The sequence below is a fragment of the Phyllobates terribilis genome, unplaced genomic scaffold (genome assembly GCF_046119375.1).
Source record: "Phyllobates terribilis strain yellow unplaced genomic scaffold, ASM4611937v1 Scaffold_4__5_contigs__length_816908805, whole genome shotgun sequence".
Taxonomy (NCBI): domain Eukaryota; kingdom Metazoa; phylum Chordata; class Amphibia; order Anura; family Dendrobatidae; genus Phyllobates; species Phyllobates terribilis.
In genome coordinates this window covers 434367250-434381363 of record NW_027362764.1, presented here as the reverse complement: position 1 = coordinate 434381363, position 14114 = coordinate 434367250, and the positions used below count along the sequence as shown (strand labels likewise).

Below are 14114 nucleotides of genomic sequence, written 5' to 3'. Positions count from 1 at the left end.
TAGTGCCGCTGGTGGAATTATAACTGATAACCGCATCCGCCTGTCAACTGAAAATGCTGACAGGCTGACTCTTATAAAAATGAACAAGGGCTGGATTGTGCCAGACATCTCAACACCACCGAATCATAGCAGCGTAACATAAACTCAAATCCAGTGTCTTTTCTTGGGATGTGTATTCCCATGCACCTTTTCACACCCACACATGGGTATATGCTTCCTGATTTTGGTTATTTTCTCTCACCTCCTCCTTCTCCTCATCCTCATCCTCCACCACCATATCACCAGGGTGACTGTGGTCCATGATGCAACACCCACATAATTTTTTTAAAGGGTGTTTATGATGCCCGCAAAAGAATTTTTTTATACAGTATGTTCATGTATACCCCCATGGGGTAAATGTTTGTCAACCCATACACTTAGTGCATGGGCATTACAAGTGTAGGAGACCCGCTCCTTTCTAATGGGAACATTTTTTTATGAGGCCCTCCTCCACGTCTCTTCCAAGGGGCATTGGAGTGCCTCCCAATTTTTGGCAGACCTTGCATTCACTGCATAGGCAAACACAGTGGGAGACCCACTTCCTAATAATGGGAACATTGTTTTTCAGGGGGTCCTCCTCTACATCTCTTCCAAGGGGCATTGGATTGCCTCCAAATTTTTGGAAACCCTTGCATTCACTGCATAGGCAAACACAATGGGAGACCTACTTCCTAATAATGGGAACATTGTTTTCAGGAGGCCCTCCTCTAAGTTTCTTCAAAGGGGTATTGGGGTGCATCCAAATTTTCAAAGTGGTATTGCGGTGCGTCCAAATTTTGGGCAGCCCTGCTACTCACTGCATACGCAATAACAGTATAAGAAACTAACTCTTTAGTAATGGGAACAATAAAACATAGCTGGCTGATGGCTCTCTAAGAATAGTGAGGGCCGACTGCTGGCCCTATTAAAATAGGCTTTGTGACCTTCAGAGTCCTTCCTTGATAAATGAAACACGATGTGTCTGATGATATCTCACACACCACATGACCAGATAAGGTTGTAAAATGTTAAAATAAAATTTCCTGGTAAATGCATTTGTCATTGTTGAAAGCAATGTAAAAGTGCAAAAACGCATTAAAAACGCTAAGTGTGAACATTGCCTATGGTGTGGAGGAGCATTTTTGTTTTTGGTTATTTATTTTGCTTTATATACAAGTCATTACTCTGGAAAGGATGTTCCTTAACATATTTCCCAGGAAAATTCCTTTTGGTTTAGTTTTTGTATGTTTTATAGTGAGTCCGTAAAAGTGACAAAATACCTCTGACAACATTGTTGACAGAAGTGACCTGGAAGTCAGAACTGCTTCCAGGGATCTTCCCCATGCTGTTCTTATGTAATTTAAGCACTGTTCCCATCGATTTGGGCAATTTTTAGGCCCTCTACAGCTGCCGAGGGGAGCCGCCTGAAAAATGCTCGAGTTTCCCATAGACTTACATTGGGCTCGTTGCTCGGGTCGAGCACCCAAGTATTTCAATGTGCTCGACCTGAGCATCGAGCACCCGAGCATTTTAATGCTCGCCCATCACTAATTGGGACCAAACTTGAGGAATGAGAAGGGGGTGTACAAGCTATTCCTTTAAAGGACAAAAAACAAAAAGAGAAGAGATCCTGCTCTCCTATCTTTCTCATGCCCTCAGAAGCATCATTAGCACGGAAGAAAATATAAAGTAATACCAGTAATAAGCAATGTAGCTGTGACTTTAGCTCTGGAGTGAAGCCACAGCCCCTGCCTCTTTCTTCCTCTGCAACTGCTCCCTCCTCCCTGCCTCAAAGAACCAGAGTTTTAGCATTTTTGATAACTTTTCGCAATATTTTCTACATATGAAACAATTTTTTTTATCTGTCATTTTGCTGCTACTTACATGGTTACAAAGTTAATACGGTTGAAAAAAACATGTCTATCAAATTCAGCTGACGGATAGGAAAGGATAAAGGAAAGGACACATGTACAAATATAATGTATTATCCAGGAGGCCCAAAAATAGCTATTTTTTTTCTCCTAACCACAATTGTTGATTGCCTGGACCAAACTTTCAAACAATAAGTTTACATATTTATATATCTCTTTATATTTATTTTCTTCTATAAAAGCATTTAAACTCTTTCGGAAATCATCAGCAATTCCCACTTTGATCAACTTTTAATAGGGTATTCCAGTCCAAATCGATAAGTCACACAGAGTGACTGCAAACTTATGAATTCCGCCAGCGAATGCACTGAGTGCTGCAAAGTTTTGTTGGTGTCTGATCCGGGACCAGAGGGTATGTATGCATTATACATACTCCCAGCCAGAGCCCGTCTAGTGGTTGTGAGCCCATCAAGTATATGGAGCGAGGCCGCAACCACTGGATAGGCTCTGGCCAGAGCATGTATAACACATACTTACCATCCCGTCCCAGCTCAGAAACCAGCAAACGACAGTGACTGCAAACTTATCGATTAAGGACTGGACAACCCCTTTAAGATAAACTATTCAACAGATTTATAGATTTTATGGTAAAGATGCCTTGTGTCCTCTGGAAATTAAACTTTTCGTTCTTCAGATGGAGGAAGTGCCCCTTTATCTTTTGAGGGAGATTTACATAAAACAATTTTTGACCATACTTTTTGTATGGGCCATTTATGTACTTGTACAAGTTAATCATGTCACCCTTCATATTCCTCATCTCAAGACTAAAAACATTTAATTATTTTAATATTTCCTGATATCCAGGATCCCCCATGCCTGTTTTTAGTTTTGTGGCTCTTCTTTGTACCTTTTTCAAATCCAGGACATACCTTTCTATGAACTGTTGCCGAGAATTGAACAGCATATTTTAGATGAGGATTAACTAACATTTTGAAAAGTGATAGAATTGAGTCCCTGTCCGGCAAGTTCATATCTCTTTTTAATATATGACAATATCTTGGTGGTCTGAAAAGTAATTGATTGACATTGCATGCTGTTATCCTTTTCTACAAGTGACACTTCTAGTTGTATTTCCTTAAGAACTTATGGTGCTCGCAGATTGTTGGCACCCTGGTGATTAACTTTACCCTTCTCCACATTGAGAATCATCTGCTAACACACAATTTGTCCAGGTTAGCTTCCATAGACTGCACTATACTATATAGCTTGATGACTTCTGCAAGAATAGAAACACTATTAATTCCATCTTCAGGCTTCCAAGTGGGCAACATGCTCACATCTGCCACAGAATTATTCACCCTTGAACTTCTGTTTCAAGTGTGTCTACATATGGCAGACTGTTCAGTGAAGGAAACCTAATCCTTGCTATCCACAATCCACTAAAAATATAGTAAAGAAAAGGCAGAGGAAAAATACAGGCCTTGAACTCTTTCTTTCAAATTCTTTTTTCAGCTCCTGTTTTTCCACTTCTTTCACAAACCATTTACTAATCAGTCCTCAGAAACTGATCTTTTTCAAATATCTCTGAAATAATACTAGCATGCTGCATACAAAATATCACTTTGACAACTAAGCTTTGATAATTTATTTGGTCATAGCCTTTTGTTTTACCAGTCAAAATGCTTAAAGGGAGTCTGTCAGCAGATTTTTGATATTTAATATGAAAACAGAATATTATAGGGGCAAAGAGCCTGATTTCAGGGATGTGGCACTTTTAAGGATGTGTGCTGTAGTTTCAATACAATCAGTGTTTTATCAGCAGGCCATTATCACTGTAGGACTAAATGTAAAATGCCAGGCCCTCAAGCTAATCTATGGGACCTCACCCCACCACTGATTCGCAGCTTGCTGAAAATGTACTAACAAATGTACTGCCAATTGTAATTTAGATGGTGTTACACACAGCTTAGCATTCTGACCAATGCTACATCTACATCAGAGGAAACATGGATTCTATCAAAACTGCACCAAAGCAGTCAAGTAAGTGATACATCACTGAAATCAGTCTCTCTGACCCTACCACATACTGCTCTCGGATTACACATCACAACCTGCTGACAAATTTAATTTACAACTGGAGCTATGTTAATTGCAATTGTAATGAATGGACAAACCAAATTGATTATTAGAAGGAGGTCCTGACCTGAGAAACCCATGTGTATTACATCCATATGTACAAAATCGCAAATAATTAGTGGCCATTCTGGATTTCTAGAAAAGAGTAAATATTTTTTAATTTCGCTATCATTTTTATTTTTGCTATCATTTTTCTTTCTATAGGTAATCCACAGTTAACCAGTTCAGTCACTGTCATCATAAATGTCCTGGATGTAAATGAATTTGCTCCGGAGGTGACAATACCATATGAAACATCAGTATGTGAAAATGCCAAACCACGACAGGTAATGTAAAAGTTAATTTTTTGTTTTCTGCTCCTTTCAGAAAAATGGTTCAGTGCAGTGTATTAATAGTGTTGGTCCTAGCAGGGCTTCTATGACCCATTAAGAGTCAAGACATGTTAACTAAAGATGAGCAAAATAATTTTAAACTAATTTAATTTGCTAAAAATTTCCCCAAAATATGGATTTTGACTATTTCATTTTTTTGGGGATTCAATTTGAGTAAATCCATCAAAATAGGATCTGGCTGCCATTTAACTGAATTCTGATGACTGGCAAGGGGATATATAAAAAAAAAACAATGAACTCTTATGCCAAACTTACTTTCGTCCTCCCCATACTTTATTGTTTGACTGTCTTCCTTCTTCTTTTCCCTCACTGAATTTTCATATGCTGGTTATATATAGCTTTAAAAAACAAATCTAGAATTTAACTAGTCACTAGTCCTAGTGCTGCGGTGGGGACTAGTCTTGGTTTCCTCCCGGTTGACCTGCCCACTCTGCCTTGATTAACATTCTCCCTGCATCGTTATCTGTGCCAAGCAGGATGTCAATCAAGACAAAGTACATGGATATTCTGCCTTGAATATTCTTGAGTTTGTTCTTTTGGACACTGAATCCATTCTATTCCATGTACTCTGGAGTTACTCATGGAAATAACAACATTGTGACACGACTAGTGACTATTCCCTGCTATAGTATTGCTCATATGACTAATGAGCATGTTGTGGGAACCTTTCTAGACATGTGTTTATTAACCCTGTAGCTTGTGTTAATTTAATAACCACATTTTGATGACAGGCTCATTTTAATAAAAGCTCATCAATAAAATAATAAACAAAAATATTTTCTTCCCCATATAAAATGCTAAATACATGCAACAAATAACAAAGTTGTTCTTTCCACTATTGTACTCATTGACTGCTCTCTTACGGATGTTATAATTTGTGGTTTCCCTGAAGAGTAGGACGATACAGTAAATGGAACCTAAATTAAACTTTAGTTTGTTTGCCCTTGTCCTTTTCTTTTTTTTCTTTAAACTCTAAAGCCTGTGAATCCTTGGTGCAAATATCTCTTTTATTAGAATGAGCCAATTGTGCAAAAGTGTTTACATAAAAAATGTGTTGACCAGTATGTGACTTCTGTCTTCTTGTCTCCTTTCAGATCATCCAAATTATTGGTGCTGCTGACAGAGATATGTCACCTATAGGGCAGAAATTTTCCTTCAGGCTGCCACCTGATGGCTTGACAAATCCCAATTTTACCATTCATGACTATAAAAGTAAGACATGATTACATACATTTTATATTCTGAAAGAGCACATGCATTAGCAATCCACGGAACAAACAAATACCCTTATAAATGTTTTCTCACACTGCTGGATGTGATGTCCCATTTATTTCCTAACACAACACATTTAAGCTTTTAAGCACATTGAGCTCAATCTATACACCTGAATCTTTATCTCAAGGTATGACAAATAAATAAACTTTTTGAAAACATTCGAAATAAATCAAGAGGGTGATGCAGTAATTTTATAACGGAACAATCGGCTTGACAAATTCCTGTAAACGCAGATTATAAATCAATCAACTAAGATATTCACTGAATAATAACATGGCAATATATTTTGAAGAATACAGTAAGCTTTTTACAGTAGTCAGCTTTGTCTATATCTTATCTCATAAAAGTTTGGACTGCAGCATGCGATATAAAAAAATGTTTTGGGTTCCTAAAATCACAAAATCTCCTGCAATTATTCACCTGACTTCACTTCTCATTTTGGGTGCATTTAAAAAGCTGCTTAAAAAATAACATATGGGTGGAAAATTATTTAAGTGGCACCATATATTTGTAAAAGAGCCAAAAAGAAAAGGTGAAGAAGCTGTCAATAGAGTGTAGTCAAATTACTTATTTTACTTTTAAAATCTAATTTCAAAGTCTTGTATATAAAAATGGAACATAACAGATTTATTGCCATTTAGCCACAAAAGTTTGTGTGAACAAACACCAATCACTACCAATTTGAAGCACAAAGTATTGCTTAAAAATTACAAATGTGCAATGCTCTGAATCTTATGCTTTCTGTAGAAACAAAAAATCATTATTAAAACCAAGAGACATGGTCTAGACTGTTAAACCTGATAACATACTACAGTGTATATTAGTTAAAGTTCTTCTTACAAAATTTTTTATCTAGATTTGCTCACTAGACTCTCAGGTCATGAAGCATGATTCAAAACGTGGAAAACATTTCTTCTTCCCAGAATCCATTAATGTTGGTCACACGCTTTGTGCCAGTGTTTGACATTGCACTATTCAGACTTGTGCTTAGCTTCATTACTTCAAAACCAAAATATAAAATTCAGATATCCTATTCAGACAGGAAAAGGTCAGGACCTGTAGTGCCACCTAATGGAAGTAGAAATTATACAATTTAACAGGCATCTTTTAAAGGGCCTTGCCACATGACTAAGGATAAGATGTCAAACCAGAAACTCGATTTGCAGAAGTATGTTTTGGAATTTTTGCCCATTATCAGTGCAAAGTAGGATAACTGGTGGGCGGGGAGCAAGGCTTCAGACAAAAAGTTATAAGGGCAAAGTGTCTCTTTGTCAAGAGCACCAACTTAGAATGGAGAAACTTATTGAACATGCTATTCTCACACAGAATTGTAAATATTATTACAACCTGTTTGAAAAGGAAAAGGACATGAACTGTAGTGTCCTCTATTGAGAGCAGGAATCCTAAAAGTTAATGAAGAAACTTTACCATTTAGACCCCCTGTCAGAGGCCTCTCATCCCAACAAACCTATTTTCCTGCTTTGTACTGATGATGGGCAAACACCTGTCTGCAAATGGAGTTTCTTGCTTGGCTTTTTAGCCTAAGTCATGTAGCCAAGCCTGTTAAAAAGTTAATATTGACTTTTAGGATGGATACCTCACATAGGTGGCACTAAAGTTCTTTTCCTCTTACTTTCTGAAGAGCTTATTTGCACATTTAAATTCCCATGGGAGCATTGCATTCTAAACATAATACAAGAAACTTACTGCAATGCTTGATCTGTATTGGGTTTGATTTTGCATCTAAGACAAAATATTTTTAATTACAGTATATAAATAAAACTTGCAGTCTGTTTACTTGTGTTTTCTCATGGCCTTTGTGGTGCTATAATCTCAAATATTTTCATATAACAATAAGGCCTCAAGGGTGGAAGGGTGCTTTCACATTGCATTTAGTACATGCTTGGTGGCTTCACTGAGGCATACATCCGAACCCCCGAGCAAAACGGAATTTGGACGTATGCACCAACAGGGCCATAGGCTATAATGATGCCGGCAGAGTAAACTTGCTCTCTGCCATGCATAATTTTCAAGCATGTACAGCTACTAAAGGCAGACACTCAGACACAGTCTACTACATCTGAGAATTTACCTCCAGTAGGTGTACACACTCGAAAATGATGCACGGCAGAGAGCGTTTTCACTCTTCCAGCATCATTGTAGTCTATGGCCCCATCAGTGCATAAGTCCGAAAGGTTCAGACGTATGCCCAATGGGGCCACCAAGCATGAACTAGATGTAATGTGAAAAATCCCTTACAGATGTTTTAAGCTCCAAATATCATATAGTAGCTTTTTAAAATATGGCATGTGTTTTATATTATTTTTGATTGTACTTTTTTTTAGAATTATTTTGTACATTGTTTTTTCCGTGTATTTTTCAAGTCATATATGGAAGCCTACAGGAAAAATTGTCAGAAAAAAAGGCATGCTAACAAATACAGACACACACAATCTTACAAACCTACATCTGAATATTTCACTGTTCACTGCATGCATAAAAATAATGTATTGCACAAGGTAGAAGACACATATGATGATCTGAAATCTATTCTAATTAGGGGTAGATTTGGTTGTATTTGTTGCATTACTCAGGATAAGAAAATGTGTTAAGCAACTTAAATGGACAAAGAAATACAGGTAAAAGTGAAATATGTAAGGTAATATTATAGCAAAAAATGACATATCCAGCAAAAGGATCTTTAAAATGTAGAAGTTTATTGTAAATACTTTAAAACCCAATCTATTTCCTAGAAACCTCAGACGCGTTTCAGACCAAAGAGTAAAGACGCAGTCTGAAACACGTCTTTGGTTTCTTGTTGTTGGATTAGATTTCATTATATTTACAATAAAATTCTATATTTTAAGGATCCTTTTGCTGGGTACACCATTTTTTACTAGAATATTTGCCATATGACAAGGTTTCCGTGCCAAAAAAATATCCAACCGAGGGTGAACTGATGTTTTTTTCTGATTTTTCCTTGTAATATTATTGCGTTGCAGCAAAATTAAAATTAAACAAAATTCACAAATTAAAATTGCAATTATGAGGATTTTCCAAGGTTAGGACATTGATGGCATCCTTAGGATAGGTTATCAATATCAAATAGATGGAGAACAGACATCCAGATGCTGCACCAATTAGCTCTTTGTAACTTCGACTTTAAATCATCATCAAATATCAAGGGCATTGTTGGAGCTGATCAGTTGGGGTGCTATGTGGTAGACTTTTACCAATCTCATAATGATGACCCTCACCAATCTCATAATAATGATAAGACTAGGTCAACAGTATCCTAAGCTTAAAAAACTCTTTAAATGAATTACAAATTTGCTATTGTACAGTACATGGTATATGTATTTTTATTTTTTTATAGATAACTCAGCTGGAATTGAAGCACAGAGACATGGGTACAGTCGCAGAGATCAAGAGTTCTATCTCCTTCCAGTGGTGGTGGAGGACAGTAGTTACCCGATCCAAAGCAGTACAAGCACATTGACTATTAAAGTATGCAGATGTGACTCAAGAGGGGCTATTATCTCCTGCAACGTGGAAGCTCTTTTTTTACCTGTTGGTTTAAGCACTGGTGCTTTGATAGCCATTTTGCTGTGCATTATTATTCTTTTAGGTAAGATTACTCAAAATTGTAGTGTTTTGTTGCTTTTTATTTATTTGTTTCTTGTTGTCTGTGCAGCTTAGCTGATACATGAAGGTGTTTAAAATATAAAACTGACTTGAAACACTTTGAAGAGCAGCAAAATTTTTTCTCATTGTGCAGTTGCGCAAAAATAGTGAAACTTTTGGAGTTGTCATGCAAGTTTCAAGCAAGTTTACCAAAATGATTGGAGCTGTGGAAGAGCCAGGGAGGGACTTGATGTGGCTATGCCACACCACTGATGCGCATGCCACTGATAAAATGTACTGAATTAATTTGATATATCTTATTCCTGCATGTCCCTCTTTAAGACTGAATTACAAAATGCCAGTCTTAATTCATCGAGGCCTTAGTGTTCTGTCTACACTTCATAATACATTTATGATCAGTGCCTCTATATCCTTTGTATATTGTGGCGCAGGAAAATTTCTGAATTATTCAGAATTTTTCTGATTTTGTTTCATTTTGATTTAAAAAAAATACAGCAGATTTTCATACAAGTCCTACAAGTGGATGAAGAGGACCAAATTAAACAACTGAGTAAAAATATTGGACAGTTATATTTATTAAAGGAAAAAAGTGATCTAATATAATGTAACTGTGAGTGGAAAAATTTTGTGAACATTGATTTCAGCAGTGGCGTAAATAGAGTCTTATAGGTCACAGGGCAGAATTTGGACCTGGGACATCCCTCTCCCCTCCACACATACACTAGCACAGTGGCATGTAAAAGTTTGGGGAGCCATGGTCAAAATTACTGTTATTGTGAACTATAACAATTTACTAAGCAAAACACACAGACCATTATACCAATAATCCCAGATAAAAGGGACAAATAATGTAGTACCCCAACATAATGCTAGACCACTTATCAGTATCACATAATGACTGAATTTTACCAATATACAGAATATTAACAAAATCATAGTACTAAAACAAATATTGTATTACCTTCAAAAATAGACTGTATAGTCGAAGCTATCAGCCATGATGTCAATGATGTCTCCAAATAAAGTCATTCATTTTCTCTTTCTTCTTCACCCAGCGCAGAACACTAAGACTTCTTCCAGCCATAACTCGTCTCTGCTAAATGGAACACAGACATCTATGGCTGATCAATATTAGAGCACCCTTGTAAGGGAAATTATAATATCAGTAAAATAACTTTAGATTCAGACTGGCAGTGTGACTTGATACACTTCCACAAATGTGTTGTAAAGATCAAACTTTAATAGATTCGTGTTCCTAAAACAAAACAGGTTATTCACTGATACCTGATTGTTATCACATTGATAAAAAACATTAGACTCTAATTTCACCTTTAAATTATATGCTCATCATAAAGGTTCACATACTTTTGCCACTCACATACAAAGTGTAATATTTTGGACTCATTTGTTTTATTTGATTCTCTTTAGCTACTTTAAAGACTTATGTTAAAATTTGATGTAGTTTAAAATCAAAAGTATGCAAAAATATTGAAAATTTTGAATATTTCACAAACTTTCTAGTCATAAAGGCTCCTTGATTTAATATAAATATTGCCTAAAGATATAGAACAGTATATTTCATACTCCAAATTTCTAACAGACATGGAGCTATACTTATTTATTCTGACTAACTCTAAACTCAGTCTAGTCAGACTTAGATCAGGTCAAATTCTTCACAGTGATTTATGAAGTTTTATAAATTTGGTGCATGTGTCTATTTTAAGGGTGGAAGTTATCAAAAAGGGAATTTTTAAAGTCAGTTTGCTTGTAGCTGTGCTATCGCTATTTATAACAAATTCATCAAAGTGATGCAAGATGTTTGATAAATTAGGTTCATGCTTAACTATGCTATATTTTCTGATATATTTAGAGCTAATTTTTCAACTTTTTATTCCACCTCTCTACTAAACTGAGATTATGTGGCTTTTTTGTGTGATTTTTTTTAAAGGTGCAATTCATAAATCTGATTTAAATCTCGTTAACATATCCATAATAAAATAGCAAAAAGTTGCAAAATTTATGTTCAAATACAGCATGAAGCATATTTTGCAAGTTTATGAAGTGAAAAACAACTGATGAAAACTTCTGGATACACATGTCCCAATGTTTACAAGACCTGCTAGACAAGCTTAGTTCGTGACCAAAATTTGAGTCACAATTTTGACAAATTTTCTGTCACATTGGTCACATATAAGGTCAGATTATTTTTTGACAAACCATTGCCATTATGGCAAAATCAAATCATTTTTTTCAGCCTAAGCAAAAAAGTGTCTAAAACGCAAAATAACTAGTTTCATTAAGGTCATGAAATTATGGCACATTTAGCTTTGGAAATGCATTATACCTGTCAGTATTACACTGACAGAAACCTCTTAGACCATGCTCCTGTCATGGTTTAACAGGCTTGCTGTAGTTGGCTGTTCCAGAGGTTGTTGTAATGACCTCAAGTAGCCATGACAATTATTGGGCCCTTGGGATGATGAGCACGGATAAAACTGGAGAGAGAGCCCCCTCCCTCTCCTATCCTCCCAAATACTGCTATTGTTATCGATTGCAGCATTTAGGGAATTAAACAGCCAGGGCGGCAGTGACAACCGAGTCTCGGCTGTCACATAAGTCAATCTTCCAGCCACAATCACGCATGCACAGCTCCTGTGCCACACACAATCGCCATGACATACCCATATGTCAAATCTACTGCAAAAAAATTATATGCTGAGGACTTAAAATTTTACCTCTACTGTATTATACAGTTCTTTCTCTGTCCAGAAAATCTAGTAGCAAAATTGATTTATGAATTGGACCCATAGGAACATACCCTGAGCCTTATTTATTAATTAATAAATAATCAGCATTTTAATAGCCACTGAGCACGCTGGCTGAAAAGATAGGACTATAGCCTTCAGGAGCTGGGGTCTTGGGTATAAATCCCACAAAGGACAGCATATGCAAGGAGTTTGTATGTTCACCTTGTGTTTGCATGGATTTACTCCCACACTCCAAAGATATACTGATAGGGAATTTAGATTTTGAGCCTTAATAGGGACAGTTATTATGTCTCCAAAGTGCTGTGGAATTATTGGTGCTATATATAGTAAGTGAGTAAACTAAATAAAGTTTCCTCAGTTTGTTCAAATACATGTTCAAAATACTTACATAAATATTATTTGACAAAATAACAATTTTTCATTTTTTTCTTTAGTTATTGTGGTACTTTATGTAGCATTAAGAAGGCAGAAAAAGAAAGATGCTCTGATGACCTCAAAAGAAGATATAAGAGATAATGTAATCCATTACGATGATGAAGGAGGTGGAGAAGAAGACACTCAGGCCTTTGACATTGGTGCCCTAAGAAATCCAAAGGTCATTGAGGACAACAAGGGACGAAGAGACATAAAGCCTGAACCTTTAGGTTTGCCTCGTCATAAACCACCGGCGGAATACAATAGTGACATCAGAGATTTCATCAATGAAAGGCTGCAAGAGCATGATGTTGATCCAAATGCTCCACCATATGACTCACTAGCAACATATGCCTATGAAGGCTGTGGATCTGTAGCTGAATCACTGAGCTCCATAGAGTCAACTAGTATGGAAATAGATCAGGATTATGATTTCTTAAGTGACTGGGGTCCTCAGTTTAAAAGCTTGGCAGAAATGTTTGGTGAAGAAAATTTCAAGAAAGACAAAATCACTTAACTCACAAAAATGTCAAGCAGTCATAAAGCTTTATCTAGACTATGTAAAAATAATTTTATATTAAAATGCTACAATATTTATCATACTGTCAGTTTTTGTTTGTTTCACTGATGAAAGATTGATTCCGTATTGAAAGTTTAAAGCAAAAATGTTTTTCTTATTTTTCATTAAACTAAAAAAAACTCAGGTGGGACAACTACAATTTTATGAAGTGATACAAAGAATACTTTTCTGTTACTGATATTTTAGTGGATTTTTTTTATTGACATATGCAGCATTTGGCCGTATGCATTAGGCAAAAACTTGTACAGGAAGTTGTTAAAAGATGCTCATATTCCCCTTGGATACATTTTATTATCTTTGTACCATTTTGCTGTATAATTCTCCTTGTGGGGCCATTTTTAAGGATTATTTTATAATAGATTCAAAATATGGCATTTTAAGCAGTATGTCATTTTTATTGCTGTTTTTTTTTATGCAAGAAAAACCTTTGCTATATGTACACATCAAATTTGCCTCATAGGTGGGTATAGTAGGTGTACAGTTAAAGTCTACAAAAGTTGTCCATGTAAGAACAAACAATGAACCAGGAGAAAGGTCTAATCTGATCTTACAGAATACAAAAGCAAAAGCCAAAAAATTGACCAGCACATCTGAACAGAATAACACTGGTATGAAGAGGTGCAAGCTGATGTGACTGAATATTAGTTAGAGAAAAATTGCAACCCTGGAAAGAAAAGGAGGCCCCGCAGGCACTACAGAAATTAGAAAACTGAAGCAAAGCATGTGACAGTACTGAAATCATATAAGTTTTAGAAGAATTAGTTTTATTGAGTATTATGCATTAACATGACATATATATAGATTTACAACAAAACAGAGAGAAGAACAAATTGATAGATGAGCCCATAGTAAAAAGGCTCCAATCACTTTGCAAATGTAAACAGATCAAAAAGTAAAGTTGTGGAGTAATATTTACATATGTATACCCATGCAATGATTAAGATTGGAGTTCCACGCAGAGCAAGTTTGAACCCTTAAGTCAATTAAGGTAGATGAAAAAAAGTATATAAAGTAG

At 36.0% G+C, this 14114-nt stretch overlaps 1 protein-coding gene across 1 annotated transcript in view; it reads left to right on the top strand.

Moving 5' to 3' along the window:
* Positions 1 to 13057, top strand: part of CDH12 (cadherin 12) — a 1546793-nt gene extending 1533736 nt beyond the window's left edge. Inside the window, exons 12-15 of the mRNA XM_073678634.1 lie at positions 4230 to 4351; positions 5512 to 5629; positions 9069 to 9320; positions 12540 to 13057. Of these exons, the coding sequence (XP_073534735.1) occupies positions 4230 to 4351; positions 5512 to 5629; positions 9069 to 9320; positions 12540 to 13036 (989 nt within the window). The 3' untranslated portion in view covers positions 13037 to 13057. The remainder of the gene's footprint in view (positions 1 to 4229; positions 4352 to 5511; positions 5630 to 9068; positions 9321 to 12539) is intronic.
* The last annotated feature ends 1057 nt before the right edge of the window (positions 13058 to 14114 follow it).